The 18497-nt window shown below is 30.4% G+C and overlaps 1 protein-coding gene across 2 annotated transcripts; it reads left to right on the forward strand.

The window, feature by feature from the left end:
* Window positions 1-3176: 3176 nt before the first annotated feature.
* On the forward strand, window positions 3177-8500 carry LOC123907593 (probable methyltransferase PMT20). 2 transcript variants are annotated; one of them, XM_045957912.1, is made up of 8 exons: window positions 3177-3497; window positions 5111-5405; window positions 5527-5675; window positions 5772-5967; window positions 6115-6325; window positions 6500-7172; window positions 7296-7373; window positions 7871-8500. In XM_045957912.1, the coding sequence occupies exons 2-8, from the start codon at window positions 5139-5141 to the stop codon at window positions 8091-8093; spliced, it is 1797 nt and encodes a 598-aa protein (XP_045813868.1). In that variant the 5' UTR covers window positions 3177-3497; window positions 5111-5138; the 3' UTR covers window positions 8094-8500. The 2 variants fall into 2 exon arrangements, with proteins under 2 accessions (XP_045813868.1, XP_045813867.1); XM_045957911.1 differs by having other exon boundaries at window positions 3265-4703.
* The last annotated feature ends 9997 nt before the right edge of the window (window positions 8501-18497 follow it).

Here is an 18497-nt window from a genome sequence, read left to right on the forward strand (position 1 = left end):
AATGGAAGTAGTTTAGATGGTTGTTATCATGACAAGCATGAAGGCATCACTAATTCATGTTAGATGGTTTCTCAAATTTAATTAAGATATTGACACATCTAGTCTAAGGAAATTTAATGTAAAGTGTATACATGTTTCTTGTGGTTGCCGTTACTTATATTAATATTAATCATGATTTAGATCCCAGCATAACAACTCTTCTTCTTTTATGAGATTTGTTTTTTGATGGGAAGCATATATATAACAACTCTTTTTATCACCAACCTATATTTTTGGTGAACATGCCATCATTAACCCATATTTAACAAAAAAGATAAGATATTTACTTCATGCTTAAGAAATGAGCAACACTTTTTTTTTACAAAAGATAAAACAAAATATTCATATCAATGATAATCAAAATGGGAGAAATTCTAGGGTTGATAAATACATTGGTTAACTAGGAATCATGGAGGAATGATCTAAGTTTTCTCTAACAAGTTTTTGAGTGAAATCTATCAAACGAGGAGTTGAGATAAAAAAGAGAGAAAATTGGGGATAACTCTTTGTGAGCGGTCAATGGGAAAAAAATTCTACAATTAACTATGAAAAAATTAAAGTGATCGAAATCCTCATATATATATATATATATATATATATATATATATATATATATATATATATATATATATATATATATATATATATATATATATGAGCATATGTAAAGTCGATGCCTAGTCATTAACTGAATTAGTAATAGATCGAAACTGATTTATCAATATGAACCAAATGAATAGAGACAAGATAGAAATAAAACAATGATGCATCAAGACCACAAACAAAACAACCTCACTTATACAACAAAATCATAGAAAAACATGGGACAAAAATCATATTTGTGTGAAAACCACTTTTCAAATAAATGGAGAAGAAAAAACTGTTGCATGTAATTTGGAATGAAAAAGAAAAGGTTAAAACAATTTTATTGGTTACCATGATATTGTTACGAAATTTCCACCGCTATTAATAATGACTAATCTATGCTGGGGGAACTTGTGGGGCACACAAGGTGAATTCTTCCTTTCCGATCGAATTTTTTTCCATACGCACGAGTCAATAATCGAACTTCCTAACCGCATGCTTAAAGAGATCATGACCCTTACCACTTGGACCAATTTATTGTTGGTAAAACCACTTATTTCTAGTGGATGAATAACAAGAAAAAGAGAAATTAGGGAAGGTCGATGCAAAAGGTTATTCTAAGTCTTTACTACTCTTAACAGTAATTTAGCAAAAAGAAATTTATTAAATTCAACGCCGGCAATCAGAGAAATGGTTTTTCTTACACATGTAGCCTAATAGTCATATATTTGGACCTTTTTTCTTATGAGATGAGATTTAGATTCAACAAAGGATTCATATAAAAGAGTGGAAAAAGAAGTCAACAAAGGAAAATTCATTTTTATTTTATTTTTGATATAGAAATGAAAATTCATTTGTTAAGGAAAAAAGAATAAGTTTGTATTTTTATCATAAGAAAAAAGAATAAGTTTGCATAGAAAAAGTTATTTATTAAATTAAAAATTATTTAATATGCATTTTTAAGAGATTTTGTTTAACTGATTCCTTAACTGATATTTTTAAAATACTTGTTAATAATATTATTATTTTTTGTTTTACTAAAGAGATTTTTAAACAAATAATTCGGTGTATTTTTTTTTTGAAGGAAAAATAATTCGGTGTATTGGAGACTAATATAATCTCTTCAATTGTGAGATTGAAAGGATAATAATAAATTCTTTTCAAATTTTGTAATGCCACTTTAATTGAAGTTGAAAAGAGACTTATGTAAAAAAAAAAAAAATTGAAAAGAGACTTATGTAATACAATCAACAATATTATTTATGAATTTAATTTATATGCACAGTCGGTGTAAAGTTATTTTGCACATGAGTCTAATAATATACTGATACATCATGTATGGTAATTAAAAACACATGATGTGTCACATTCATTAAATGATGTGGTGTGGCAACGCGTCATTGGATGTATGTGTAAAAAAAAATTACACCGACAGTACACAACAATTAAACTCTTTATTTATATAGAGAAAATATGATATGCACTAACAATATAAAATAATTTTACACTATCATCTAATAGCAATGTATTCCGTCAAATCATCTTACTACACTCGACTTTAATATAATATAATGTGGACGAATAACATATTTTCATTGGGCGTCGGTATAAAAAGAATCTACATCGATAGAACGTGTACATTACTTGGTGTGTGTAGACGTAACAACACTTAATGAGATGGTAATTAGTAAAAAAAAAATCAACCTTAACTAAAATTTCTATGTTTGCCTTAAATAAATATATAATGTTGTTAATATTTTCAAGGGGAACTTTCTGATTTTATTCAGCTCAATGGAATAATCTCGACAATTATGTATAAATAATATTCCATTCACACAAAATATTGATGTCTTTTGAGACATATATTGCTTAGCTAGCTAATATTACTACTACCTTGAAAAATTAGTTTAGAGGGAGAAAAATAAAATAAATCAATGGTTGAAATTGATGCTTAATGGAAGCAGGTACGAATCCATAATTTTTTTAAGTAGGGTTAAGATAATAACTTAAAAAATACTTTCTCCTTCCCAAAATATAAACAAAAACAAGTCAAACAAATTTGATGTATTTGGTTCAAAATTTGAATTAAATACATTCACTTTTGTTGACAAATTTTGCTTATATAACTTGTTACTTATATCAATGTAATAATTATAATTTTTTTTATAGAGTTACTTCTTTTAGTTTCTCAATCAATACTCTTAAGATGTTAATTAGTGTATTTATTAATTTTATAATTTATTGTAGCGAATGAATTGACTCTATAGACATAATAAGTGGGGTTACATTGCATAAATATATAAATTTTAACTAAAAATATAATATACAAGTGGGGTCAGCTGACCCCACCGTCCTTACCCTCAATTCGTCTCTGAATGGAAGGCATTTGATGATCCAAATCTTCTAAAAATGACATCCGATCTATCAATTTCGGTATTTTTATCCCTTGAATTAGAATTTGTTTACTATAATAGTATATTAAACTCTTGAAAATATGTCTATAATATTGAGTATATAAAACAGTAAAATATTATTGGCTCCTTTAATTATTTGATAAAATTTTATATATCCTTATTGTGAGTGTAATTGTAACAAAATAAAAAAATATATTCTTATGTGAAAATGAAGAGAAGACGAAAGTGGAAGGAAGTTGAAGATTGAACAAAAAGAGAGGACAGCAAAGCACATCGCAAGACAAAAATAGTTGTATATATTCTTCCCTTCACCTACGTTTACTTTAGCCTCACAAATCTCTCTCACTTATTTCGCCTCAATATTCTCCTTCTTCCTCTCTTCTCACTCTCTCTCTCTCTCATTCCCCTGTTTTTCCCTCATTCAACCACCATTGTTACAACAAAATAAGCTTCCTACTGGTACGTACGTTCATACCCTTTTCTTTCTTTCATTCTTATCTTATCTTTATTATCTTAATCATCATTTCAATGTACTTTCTTTCTCTTCTTCTTTTTTTCCCAGATCTATTTCTATCTTCAAACCTATTCTCTCTGTTTCCTCTGTTTTTCATCTTTCTTTCTACCATTTTTCGATCTCATAATATTTTCTTTTGGTGAGTTTTTCATGTTTATCTTACACCCTTTTCACCTTCTTATAATTATACAATCAAAACTCAAGTTGGGTTTCCAAGATTATTGAAAAAGATCCTTTCTTTTTTATACATAATGAGTTTCTCTGTTTCCTCTGTTTTCTGAATTATCACCACTTAAATTGTTGCTTTTGTGTTTGGTTTATTCAGTTATTACTTATTATCCATTTGTGGCAATAGTTCTGAATTCTGAACACAACACAGTAGATCAGAAAGTTACTGAGAAAAAACAAAAAACAAAAAAAAAAAACTCATGACAGAAACTTTTCGTACGTGTCAAGAAATGTTGACAGTAACATGATATACCCTTTTCCTTTTTTGTGTATAAGAAATTAAGAATATCGTACAACATAGTGTAAGATCCATACTTTCATAATTGATTATGCTTTTTCTTTTCTTGAGTTTTTGAGTCAGTGATGGGAGCTTGTAATTGTTGGGACCCATTATCATGTGAACATAATAAATGCAATGTAACATCAAATGTCAAATACTAGTAGCTGGTTTTGTAGTATTGTTGAATTGTGATTATGTCGGTAGTATAATGAGATTTCATTTATTTACCTTACTTTCTCACTTTCTCTCGCATGTTGTTTTAATGGTCGGTGTGCAGTTATTGATTAGCTGGAATTAATCATTGATCTACTTTTTTTTTCCTTTACTTATTTAATATTTTCCTTAAATTGGATCTGTCATTGGAGTTTGTGTCATGTCTGTCACATTGATCTGGTTGGGGAACAGTGCTAGTTGTTTTCAGTATTGTTATGTGTGTGTGTGTGTTTTTGTTGCAATTAATTCACCTCCTTAGTTTTTGTTCTTTACTCCTTCATTGGCACCTGTTCCTTTTGACACTGGTCTGATCTGAATAGTTATTAGTAAAATCTTAACCTTCTTAGAGGTTGTGCTGTGGTGGTCGAAGTTTTTAAGTCGCGAGTGTAGTTGCATTGCGATCTTTGATATTGAGTCGAATTAATTGCAGGTAATTAGTATTTAGTACTCACTTCGGTCTCATATACGGTATAAGCAAAAATTTATTTTCTCGGTTTATTGAATAACTGATGTATATGGTTCATAATATGAATCTCTACCTATGTATGAGACCAAAGAGAGTATGTTTTAATTATGATAGCGTTTTAGGGATACAAAATTCTTGATGTGGCAGCACAGATCGCAATTATAGATCTCTTTTTAAAACCTTTGTGTTAATTTCAGATCAAGTTTTTTTTTTTTTTTTTTTCTTTTTCAAATTGAGTGGTGCATAATTCTTGGTAGATTGATTATTTCATGAGTGATTACTATGTAGTATGGTTGATGAATGATATGATTCATGACATTTTTTATAGCATAGTTGTATTACACTGAAATTTAGTTGTTCTTTTTCTGCAGATAGATAGTGGAATAAAAATCTAGGATCATGAAGCATAAAGATGGAAAACCGATCAACCAGCCGAATAAGAACCGATCTCTAACTGCGGCAATCACTATCATTGTCCTTTGTGGTTTATCATTCTATCTAGGTGGAGTGTTTAAATCTGGAAATAGTGGTGTTGATGTCATCAACACCATTCAGAAAACACTTGATTCTCCTAAACAAACCTCAGGTTCTTTGCAAATTAGGCCCTTCAATTTCCCTGAATGCAGCAGTGATTATCAAGACTATACTCCATGCACAGATCCAAAGGTATTAATAGTTTAATACTAATAGTCCTGCGAAAATTTTCGATGTTGTGGTTTTTTTGTAGAAGAAAATTGCATTGTTATGTTGATTAAGTTTTGACTTTTGACCATGCATAATTTTGTAGAGATGGAGAAAGTATGGTACTTATAGACTTACTTTATTGGAACGCCATTGCCCTCCGATTTCCGAGAGGAAAGAATGCTTAGTTCCTCCTCCACCTGGTTACAAGCCTCCAATCAGATGGCCAAAGAGTAGAGATGAATGTTGGTACAGGTATGTAATATATGGTTTATTTATGAGTTTGAATTGATTTTATTTTAAGCTATTGTTGTACATTTTTTAAATCTGTGTTACATGAATAAATGACAGGAATGTGCCATATGATTGGATTAACAAGCAGAAGTCTAATCAGCATTGGTTAAGAAAGGAAGGAGAGAAATTTCTGTTTCCTGGTGGAGGTACCATGTTCCCTAATGGTGTCGGTGAATATGTTGATTTAATGCAAGATCTGATCCCAGGAATTAAAGATGGGACAGTTAGAACTGCAATTGATACTGGTTGTGGGGTGAGTTTTCATCTTTGTATTTTTTTATAGTTATTTAGTTTCTCACACTTCAGATTAAAGGCGTGTCTGGTTTCTGATACCGACGTGTGTTCCATTCAATCACTATCATTTTTTAAAATTATTAATGGCGTCTATGTATTGTATTAGGTTGCTAGTTGGGGTGGTGACTTGTTGGATCGCGGCGTTCTAACAATCTCTCTTGCACCAAGAGATAACCATGAAGCTCAAGTTCAATTTGCTTTGGAGCGCGGTATCCCGGCTATTCTTGGTGTCATCTCTACACAAAGACTTCCTTTCCCATCAAACTCATTTGACATGGCTCATTGCTCTAGATGCCTTATCCCATGGACAGAATTTGGTAATTCTTCATTCAACTTTAAAATTTCAGCTATTAAACAGAAATTTATTCCTGCTAATAAAAAACAGTTTCATCTAAGTTGTAAGTTATTTTCATAAAAACTTGTTTAGATCTAATATAACTTCACTCTAAATTTTCATTCATGATGTGGATATTCATATTTTCTGCTTTTAGGTGGAATTTATCTCCAAGAAATTCACCGAATTCTTCGTCCGGGAGGATTTTGGGTTTTATCCGGTCCACCAGTGAACTACGAGCGAAGGTGGCGCGGATGGAACACAACAGTGGAAGAGCAAAAATCAGATTATGATAAGCTACAAGATTTGCTCACATCAATGTGCTTCAAATTGTTCAACAAAAAAGATGACATTTATGTATGGCAAAAGGCCAAAGATAATGCTTGCTATGATAAGCTTGCTAGAGAAACCTATCCTCCAAAATGTGACGACAGTCTTGAACCAGATTCAGGATGGTACACTCCACTTCGCGCTTGCTTCGTTGTTCCAAACGAAAAGTACAAGAAATCAGGCCTCACGTACATGCCGAAATGGCCTCAAAGGTTGAATGTTGCACCTGAAAGGATTTCGATTGTTCAAGGTTCTAGTACTAGTAGTTTTAGCCATGATAACAGTAAGTGGAAAAAGCGAGTTCACCATTACAAGAAGTTATTGCCTGATCTTGGAACAGAAAAGGTCAGAAATGTGATGGACATGAATACAGCTTATGGAGGTTTTGCAGCTTCATTGATTAATGATCCTTTGTGGGTTATGAATGTTGTTTCATCTTACAGTCCTAATACACTTCCTGTAGTTTTCGATCGTGGCCTTATCGGTACCTTCCACGACTGGTATGTTTGAAATTTTAAATTATGATCCATAAGGTTATGTGTTTATGAATGTTTTTGTATCATACTATACTATCATATGGTTTGTTTGGTAATGATTTGAAATTTCATGACTTGTACTATTAGGTGTGAAGCTTTTTCAACATATCCTAGAACCTATGACTTACTTCATGCCGATGGACTCTTTACTGCTGAAAGTCACAGGTAATCTAAACTTTGATTTTTGACAGCTTAATTATTCGCTTCTCAAATAAGTATTTATAACATAAGCACTTATATAATAATATGGTCGATCTGTTTTCGTCTAAGTTATATGTTGTTTTCAGAAACTATCATAGGAAGCTTAATGAAAACACTTCCACAATTGCTTGTGTTATTAGATAAATCTAAGGGTCTGTTTGGATTGACATACTTTAGTTTATCTACAAACACAAGCACTTGTGAGACTGTTTGAGAGAGCTTATAAAAACAACTTATGACGTGTCTATAAGCTCTGCAAGATAGCTTATATGAAAATAACTTGACTTTGCTTTTTTTTTTTGCCATAGAAATATAGGTGATGTATGAGCACTTATGATAAACATTTAAGCTATAAACACTTACATAAGTAATAAGTTGTTTATCCAAATAGGGCCTAAATGATTTTTTTGAAATGCACTCGAATTATGAGATTTCTCTAACAATGGTTGTTACATTTGCAGATGTGATATGAAGTATGTGTTGTTGGAAATGGACCGGATTTTGCGACCAGGAGGCCACACTATAATTCGAGAGTCTAGCTATTTTGCGGACGCCATTGTAACCATTGCGAAGGGTATGAGATGGATATGTCACAAAGAAAACACCGAGTATGGTGTTGAGAAAGAGAAGATAGTGGTATGCCAGAAAAAGTTGTGGCAGCCATCCAACTCAGGATCAAGATGACAAACTCATGAACCTGTGTTTGTGGTGAGAAAGTAGTGGCTTATCTAGAAGTCGTAATTCCAGAAGTAGAGAAGCAAAGGGAAACGAATTCGGAGTCACTCGTATAACAAAAGATTGATTCATTCTATTATACATGCCAAGAATCAGTCAAGTTCAAGTTTTCATCAAATGAAGAAACTAGTAACTCAATAATTCTGATTTTGTTAAGTTATATATAGAAAATTTTCTTATAGATAATTTATTCTTTGTTTGAGATTAAATGTATCAGGTGTACCACTCTTGTTTATCTTTTTTTTTTTTTGTTGTTGTGTAATATTTTTACTTCCAAGTGAATTCATGTGAACAAATGAAAACTTCAAATTCAACAGAAAGCGTATAATATGATATGCAATGTACACATTAATTTATACTCTATGATCATTTATAACTCTATGTAGATTTATGTAGTTTGTGTTCTTCATAGTTTTGTGGCTGAAGCTTGTGTTTTATAAATCTTTATGCACAAACAAGTCTTTAAAATCTTTTGCAAGAAACATAGACAAGTTTTGAAAATTTGTACTATGTACATACCAGAATATCACAGATGACATTGTACAGAATTTGAGCATTCCGATATTGTTTGTCATCAATATGTTCCTCATGGTAGTTTCAATATTCTTTAAGATATTAGATGCACTTTAATTACTAGATGATGTGCACTTTAGGTACCAGATGCAATATTTGATGGCAGATGATATGATCTTGACTTGAGTAGGGCTGGGAAAAAACCGAGGTCCGTCCGAACCCAAAAAAACCAGCCCAAAAATTAGAAATTTGGGCGATTTATAATGGCCTGCAGGTTAGCGGGTTGAATAATCCGGTTTAGACTGGGTTGTACGGGCGAGTCGGGATAGAGGGAAAGTTTGAGCTAAGTATTGAGTATCAGTTGATTAATGAAATAAGTTAAGTTTGTGTTTGTCCAAAAAAAAATCTATTTGGATACCCTTTATTGAGAATTTAAATTTTAACTTAATCTAAAATTTGATTAAAAAAAAACTTAATCTAAAATTGAGAATTTTACTTTTGATTTAAAAATTAATTTTTCAAATTTTAGTTAAAGAATTGATAAAAGGGGAGGGATCAAATTACACCGGTGTAACATTTGAGTAATGTTACACCGCTCAATAACGCTTTAATGAATACAAATTTTACAAAATCCACCGTTGGATTGAAAGCTTATATCGTATAGATCATCCATGTTAAATTTTACAAAAATCTAAAATCGTTTGATATGTTATTAAGACCGATCAAGATTAATGGTTTATGCATTTTTATTGAATACCGTTAATCTTGATCTATCTCAATAGCATATCAACCGATTTTAGATTTTTATAAAATCTAGCATAGCTGATCTATACGATATAAACTTTCAATCAAACGGTGGATTTTGTAAAAAAGTCAAATATTAGAAAAATAATTTAAAATTGATTCTAACTTATTTTCATGTATTAAATATGACTATTGAAAATATATCAAAAATAAAATACAACTCTTAAAATCATGCATGTCAATCACCAACAACACCATCAACCACATGCATGACACCATCAATAAAAGAATTTATTCTCTCTTATTTTTCATCTATTAAATATGATTAGGACAAAACTAGGCGGCTTATATTTTCTTATTATGTGCTTTAGTGTGGTTCTTCACGAAAAAATAATACGCATAACTATACCAATGATTTTTCAAATCCACAATTTTCTCAAAGTTTATTATAACCACAAAATGTGGATTTTATGTGAAGAACATACGAAAAACACCTAAGCAAATTCACATTAATTTATATGATTATTGAAATTATACATGTTATGTGAAAATAAATATTATATATCTTAAAAATACATGAAGTGATAAATCCTAACCCCTATTACATTTATGCATTATGCATCTATTCTATATCCAATAACTTATTATTATTATTTTTAGAGTAAATTATACTCTTTCTTTTTTTTCTTAAAAGAAGCTTGAATGTTAAAATATACACTTTAATCAATTTAAATTTGAATAAATATTTTTGTGATAACAATAACTATAAGTCACTATTTTATGTCAAAAACATTTACGTCATCATTTACGAAATTAATTTTCCTTTCTTTGAAATTTATTTATCATTAATATAATGACTTTAGAATATAAAATTCAATTAAAAATATTTTCTTTAATAGTCTAATAAGTAATTGATTCTTTAACAAATGCTCTTAGGAAATATTTAAAAAAAAAAGTGCGCTTCATAAGCCATTTTAGGTAACAAATGCTCCACATGAATTTTAGCATTTTTAAACAAATACAAATAAAATAAGATGTTCATTATTCTGATTTTATAATTTTTTTTTTGAAAAATTAGGTTAGTCAACCAAACATCTTCGAGTAGTACAACTTCGATAAAATCTAAAAACTTATCTAAGTTGTCTAAAAGACCGGTCAATTAGTTTACTTCAAAAAAACGGCCAAAGTTATTATATATAAGGCAATTTTTATGCACAGTGCATAAGTCAATATTCACCCTCAGATCCAAACAACACGTGTAATATGCATAATTCAAGAACTAGTCTATTATGTTTGCTCAATTTCGGCCACATTTTATATGCGATTCGATCACCGATTTCGAAAATTAATACCGCAAACATTCATAAAATCGAACGACGATCAAAACGGTATAAAGAACGTCGAGTTTCGTTGATTATTGAGGGAGAACGAACCGGGTCGACGAACCGGGTCGTCGCGACCCGTTTCTGCAGAAAATGGGTGAGGATGATGATGAACAGTGACGCGCCTCCACGCCCACTCTCACTGGCGGCGCGTGGGGGCGCGTGCGGTGCCAAAGAGAGTCCAATTTTTTTTATTGTTTTTACGAAAAAATAGTAAATAATTTTCTGGAAATTTTGGGACCAGTTAGGTATTTTTCTGAGACCTGGAACTATTTTTAGTTAATTAAATGAGGTAAATATGCTTTTATAAATATCAGGTATTAATAAAATTTTCCCAATATTTTATTTAGGGTATTTTGAATTATTTGGAACGGTTGGGGATACCTCACTCTCTCTGTTTTATATCGTCTTAAAAATTTAAATTTATGACCATTATTATAATTAAATGAGCATTAATGTCAAGATGTTATACACTGAAACCATTAGTCTTGTTAATTGGTTTCAAGATGTTATACACTGAAACCATTTGTCTAGTTAAATGGTTTCATACTGTTATACAGTGAAACCATTAGTCTAGTTAAAAGGTTTCATAGCGTTATACACTGAAACCATTATTCTAGTTAAATGGTTTCATAGCGTTATACACTGAAATCATTAGTCTTGTTATTTGGTTTCAAGATGTTATACACTGAAATCATTAGTCTAGTTAAATGGTTTCATAGCGTTATACACTGAAACCATTATTCTAGTTAAATGGTTTTATCGCGTTATACACTGACACCATTAGTCTTGTTATTTGGTTTCAAGATGTTATACACTGAAACCATTAGTCTAGTTAAATGGTTTCATAGCGTTATACACTGAAACCATTATTCTAGTTAAATGGTTTCATAGCGTTATACACTGAAACCATTATTCTAGTTAAATGGTTTCATAGCGTTATACACTGAAACCATTATTTTGGTTAAATGGTTTCATACGGGCATTAGTGCCAAGATGTTATACACTGAAACCATTGTTATTAAGTAAAACATCACATAACCATTTTACAAAACCATGCTACATAAAACAAAAAATCATACAAAGCAATTAGGGTTAGTTTAGTTGAGAAAAATTTGGATAGTATGCGTGTGATATTGGATTCGATCATTTTTTTATTGTAAAGAAAAAAATCCATATATATATATATATATATATATATATATATATGTAATTAATGTATGAAATTTTATTTATATTGTGATTATGATTGATAAAACTTAAAATTAAATTGTATGTTTGACAAGTATGCTTTATATATACATGAACCATTGGTTATTATGTTGGGCTTCGAGGGGGTGTATGACGAAAATTAATTAAAAATTGATTCTTATAATATATACTTCAAACGAACAAAAGTTATTATTTAATTGGAAACCGGGGGGCGCTAGAAATTTGGGGGGGATGCGCTAGAAGTTTGGAGGAGGGAAAAAAATTGGGGGTGCGCTAGAAATTGGGGGAGGAAAAAAAATTGGGGGGCTCACAAGAAATCTAGGAGAAAAAGAAAAAAACTGGGGGGTGCGCTAAGCATATGAGGAGGGAGAAAAAGAAAAAAAAAACTGGGGGGTGCGCTAAGCAAATGGGGGCCCACAAGTAATGGGGTAGTATGCAGGGGGCGCGCGAAACAACTGGGGGGTGCGCTAAGCAACTGTCTTTGGGCTTATGCATAATAACCAGACCCCAAAAAAGCATGTTTGTTATGACCATGTTTAGGTCAACCAAATACGTATTAACATATCCTATAAAATAAAAATTATAATACTACTGCTCATGCAATTTAAAAAGTAAGGGAATAGTTTAGATAAAAATTAAACTAAATACATACACTTAGTAGTAGAGAGATTGAATTATGTACTTTATCTAACGACCTCAGAGAAAAATAACGATAAAATAAAATGCTCTACACTTTTCATCCCAACATTCATGTATGCCGCCTCATCTAGAGAACTTTGAAATTTTTACTTCTTGAAAGATAGTACACAAAGTTATATGTTATTCATAAGGAAAAGTAACATGAGTGCAAACTCTGTCCTTAGTAAATGTTCCATGTTGAGTTAACTGATTGAATAACTCTTCGAATCGATAGACTGAATCAAGCCAATTGATGTATCTTTCAAAATATATTTATCAATGAACAAGTCTTTCTATATAATCTCTTAACCATACAAAATGTTTAGCTAATAATTTGTTAACAATGCAATAAAATGTTTATAAATTATTATAAATTTGGTCAAAATTGTTTTAGTCATGAAATAAAAACAATTGTTGCACTTTTGTATCTTCTTATTTTGATATTTTTGAACTTTAGGCCCCTTTTTATAAAATCAACTTTTTAGTTCCTTCCTTCGCCTCTTATCTTATAGGATTTGAATTCAAAGATGCGAATTTTTTTTTTCGATCGTGTGCCCCTAAGTTGAGAAGAAAAAGTCTACTATTTAATAGATAGATACATAGATATAGATGCTATTTTGGAGATGATGATCCACTTATTTAGCCTTACACTCACTTTTACAAAACAATTTTATGTTTTTTTATTAAAAAAGTATTTTTTGAGAATTTTAAGGAAGGATAAAATATCTTTTGCTGTTTTTTTATATAAAACTCCGAAATTGCCCATTACTTTGAACTTATTTGAAATAGCGGGAGAAGAGTATTTTAATCATAATAGAAAAGATGCACCTTGCTAATTTAGACCTTGATGTTTTTAGGTGGGTCTAATTTAGGCCCACTTAAAAACATGAAGGTTTAAATTAGCAAGGTCTAAACAGTTAAAGCGTTCAATCCAACAGTGAATTTTATAAAATTTGTATTCGTTAAAGCGTTATTGAACGGTGTAACATTAGTCAAATGTTACAACAGTGTAATTTGATCATATATATATATATATATATATATATATATATATATATATATATATATATATATATATATATATATATATATATATATATATATAGGGGGCTGCTAATTTAGACCCAGTTGGGTCTAAATTAGCAAGGTACACCTTTTCAGTTGGACCAAAATACCCATTCTTTTTAATTAATTAACCAAATTACCATCAATGGACGCGGATTCAGTGTCGCGCGCGTACCGCATGACCATGGTTACAGGCCGTTGATTTCCATCAGACGGCCAAGAGCTGATCTCATCAAGACTGTCTGATCAATCAGACAGCCCAGATCATCCTGATCCATCAGATTCCAGCGCATGCACCACACTGGATTACACCCTGGAGAGAGAAGAATCTGCTTTTTAAAAGCAGGACACGTGGCGTGTTCTGATTGACTGCGTATTTTTTTTTCCATTTAATACTTTAAACTCAATTATTTCGCTGTAAATTAATTTTTTATTTTTTTATTTTTATACCAAAATTCATAATTTTTTTTGTCTACAAACAGAGACTTGGTTCGTTTGATTTGGACACCGAAAAAAAAAACCCAATTTTTTACTACCTTCATCTCATTTTTCATTACCTTACATCAACTCGCTGAAACCATTCTATCAGGAAAATGGTTTCAGAGTACAACTCTCTGAAACCATTTTACCAGCTAAATGGTTTCAAAAGCAAATAACTAAGAATCAACTCACTGAAACCATTCTACCAGCAAAATGGTTTCAGAATACAACTCTCTGAAACCATTGTACCAACTAAATGGTTTCAGAAGCAAACAATTAAGAAATTACTCACTGAAACCATTCTACCAGTAAAATGGTTTCAGAATACAACTATGTGCAACCATTCTACCAATAAAATGGTTTCAGAATGGTTTCAGAAGCAAACAATTAAGAAATTACTCACTGAAACCATTCTACCAGTAAAATGGTTTCAGAATACAACTATGTGCAACCATTCTACCGGCTAAATGGTTTCACAGTATTATATAAAGATAATTAAAGGTAGTGAAAAATTGGGTTTTTTTTTCGGTGTCCAAATCAAACGAACCAAGTCTCTATTTGTAGACAAAAAAAAATTATGAATTTTGGTATAAAAATAAAAAAATAAAAAAATAATTTACAACGAAATAATTGAGTTTAAAAGTATTAAATGGAAACAAAACACGCCAACCAACCAGCAGTTGACACGTGTCCTGCTTTTTTAAAAATAAAATTTTCTCTCTCCAGGCGTGAGCCAGTGTGGTGCACGCGCTGGCTTATCATGGATCTGGATGATCTGGGCTGTTTGATTGATCAGACAACCATGATGAGATCATCTCTTGGCCGTCGGATGGAAATCAACGGTCTGTAACGGTGGTCCTGCGGTAGGCGCGCGACACGGGATCCGCGTCAATATGATTTTTTTTATTTTTTTTTAAAAAAAGAAAGGGTATTTTTGTCCAACTGAAAAGGTGCACCTTGCTAATTTAGACCCAACTAGGGTCTAAATTAGCAATTGCCATATATATATATATATATATATATATATATATATATATATATATATATATATATATATATATATATATCGAACTGTTGATGAACCAAACGAGTCGAACTATATATAGTTCAAGTTCAACTCCTTTATTTAACAAACTAAACTTCCAACTCAAGTTCGACTCATTTAGTTTACGAACTAAGTTCACAAGTCAATTATCGAATCGAGTTTCGAACTATTCACAAGTTGACTCGGATCATTGTCAGCCCTACATTTACTTATTTAATCCTTTTTTTAATGAAGTAATATGAACATGATCATGTGTTGAAGCAGTTATATTTCTTAAACACGAATATATATTTTGAAAAGACACAAAAGAGTTATCATTGAGAATTCATAAAGGATTGAAAAGTTATTGTTCCCGTAAGGATTTTAGGGGGTATGCACTTAGCTAGATGATGTTCTAGGTCTAAGTTTGAGAGTAGATATGTAGGCAAAATTACACTGCAGGTCCTTTATCTTATTTTTTTGTAACACTTTAGTCCTTTATCTTTTTTTTGTAACACTTTGGTCCTTTATCTTTTTTTTGTAACAATGTGGTCCTTTATTATTTTTTATTTGTAACATTTAGGTCCTTTATTTTTTATAAATAAATGAGATAAGGACCAAAGTGTTACAAAAAAAAGGACTAAAGTGTTACAAATAAAAAAAATAAAGGACCAAAGTGTTACAAATAAAAGATAAAGGACCAAAATATTACAAAAAAAAGATAAAGGACCAAAGTGTTACAAAAAAATAAGATAAAAGACTTGCGGTGTAATTTTGCCAGATATGTATATAGAATGTGATGATCCTATTAGAATTTTGGTTGGACAACGCATATACTTCCTTCGGTCTTTATTATAAAAAAAAATTTGCTTTACATTCATAGAATGTTTGATGTATCTAGTTCATAAAATGGTCTAAATACATCAAACATTCCATAAATCTAAAAAACAAATTTTTTCTTATAATAACGACCGGAGGGAGTACATTCTAGTGGCATAAAACAAACGCATCTCAAATAAATTAGGTATAACGCACGCCTTTAAATTCTTCTATTCTATTTCTTGGTCGCCACGAAGCGTAACTAACAGAGAAAAAAAATACCACACAGACAAAGATAAAGAGAATTGGTGCATGTTAAGGTGGGAAGGTCCACTAATTTTCTCATGATGGGAAAGATAATTTGAACCACTGATATACTCTTTAAATATTTTGATGGTTGAGATTTTAAGATGACTACCTTTTGTACAAATTACCTTCTTAATCTTCATATATTTATAAATATGACCCTACACTTTTGTAGAACTTTATATTCTCACCAAACATATTTATGCATTTATATTTATTATTTGAACAAACTTCATCCAGTTTTCATCATTCGTCCTCGATCACTGTTTTTTTTTTTTTATTGTTATATTGAACTTTTGGAACAAACATATTTATGTTTTTTTTTATATTCTCACCAAACATATTTATGTTTTTTTTTATTGTTATATTTATGCATTTATATTTATTATTTGAACAAACTTCATCCAGTTTTCATCATTCGTCCTCGATCACTGTTATATTCAAATTATTTCAAGAGGAACAAAATAATAAATGTGAACATTTGGATAAATCCTAAAATAGAAGATAGCAAAATGAATTTTCTAGCCGGTCCTATTTGAGTTTTTTTATTTGATTTAATCTAAATAAGTAATTTTCACATATATTAGGATTTTATTTTGTGTTTTTTTCTTTTTTTGTGATTTCGTCGTCCCGTTTTGGTGCGGTGTTTATTTTCTCGTCTTGTTGCGGTGTTTGTTTGATTGAATTGACAAATCAACTTCGGTCAACTACTGATTCACACAGTGATTAAGTTCGTCAACGATGCAGATCCGAAGGTATAGATATTCCGGTTACTTTGAGTTTATCACATTAATTGTAGGCATGAGTTACGTTTTTAGTGGTATTGAATTTATATTTGAATCTGATGTTCTCTACCAATTTAAATGAATGAATATTTTTATTTTAGTAAAAAAAAATTATATTTGGACCACACGGGATCATCACATTTTAATATTTTATTCGGTTTGTAAAAAAAAAAAAAAAATTATTCGGTTCTTAATTTTTTTTATATAAAACAAATCTAGCTCTTAATATTTTTAGGTAAAATTTTTGATATTTTGGAGTCTGCTTGAATATTGTTACTTTCAAATAAAATTCATTTAAAATTTAATTTATTTTAAAATCAATTAATATAAAAATGTAACTACCGTAAAAAAAAAATGGACAATTTAATCTCTAACAATAATAATAAAAAAGAAATAATTTAGACTCTAACAATAATTAAAAAATAAATACGTAGTATATAATTAGATTAATTGATTATTTTGTTTCTTTTACAATATTCCTGAACGTACCATGAGAAAAAAAGCTAGTGTAAAATATGTATTTCTAATAAAAAAAAAAAGTCTTTTTAATTTATTCTCAAATATTATTATTTTTAATGAGTTTAATTGTTATACATTGTCGGTATAAAGTTTTTACACATGCACTCAATGATGTGTTGCCACGTCATTTAATGAATGTGACACGTCATATGTTTTTAAATATAATACATGATATGTTAGTATATTATTAAAGACATGTGTAAAATAACTTTACATTAACGACGGTATATCAATTAAATTCATTTTTAATTAGTGTGAGAATTTATATTTCATCGGTACAAGAAAAAAAATCCTTTTTCATGATGTTAGAATAATTAAATTTCAAGAACTTGCTTCAAAAAAAAAAAAGAAAATCTAAGACCTACGATGGCAGTATAAGCAACATTTCTAACAAATCCGATACATATTAGAGGGTATGACAATATTTTAGTGGTAATAAATAACCCACCATTTTTAATAATATTTTAGTTGTGGGCATATTAATGATATTAAATATTTAAGAGGAGGCTACCATAATATCAAAGTAAAATTGGTTGGTCATTTGAAAGTGCTGTTGTCAAGTGAGGTGGTGGGAGAGGTGAAAGAGGTTGTTGGAACAGTGGGGTGGTGGTGCACGTGGTTTGACAAGTTTGAGGAATGGTCACCGGATTTAATATCTAACCAACGGACAACTTGGTTGAGATGTTATGGAGTTCCACATCACGCGTGGGGTGAAGCTTTGTTTAGAGCTTCGGAGTGCAAATTTGGTAGTTTTGTTGATATGGATTCATCCACTAAAAATATGTTGAGACTTGATGTTGCTAGGATCAAAATAGTCACCGATAAA

Source organism: Trifolium pratense, linkage group LG2, assembly GCF_020283565.1.
Source record: "Trifolium pratense cultivar HEN17-A07 linkage group LG2, ARS_RC_1.1, whole genome shotgun sequence".
Taxonomy (NCBI): Eukaryota; Viridiplantae; Streptophyta; class Magnoliopsida; order Fabales; family Fabaceae; genus Trifolium; species Trifolium pratense.

Coding starts and splice junctions, on each gene's coding strand:
- LOC123907593 (XM_045957912.1), top strand. CDS start 5,139: ATGAAGCATAAAGATGGAAAACCGATCAACCAGCCGAATAAGAACCGA. Junction 5,406..5,526: donor CTCCATGCACAGATCCAAAG/GTATTAATAGTT, acceptor ATAATTTTGTAG/AGATGGAGAAAGTATGGTAC. Junction 7,173..7,295: donor ATCGGTACCTTCCACGACTG/GTATGTTTGAAA, acceptor TTGTACTATTAG/GTGTGAAGCTTTTTCAACAT.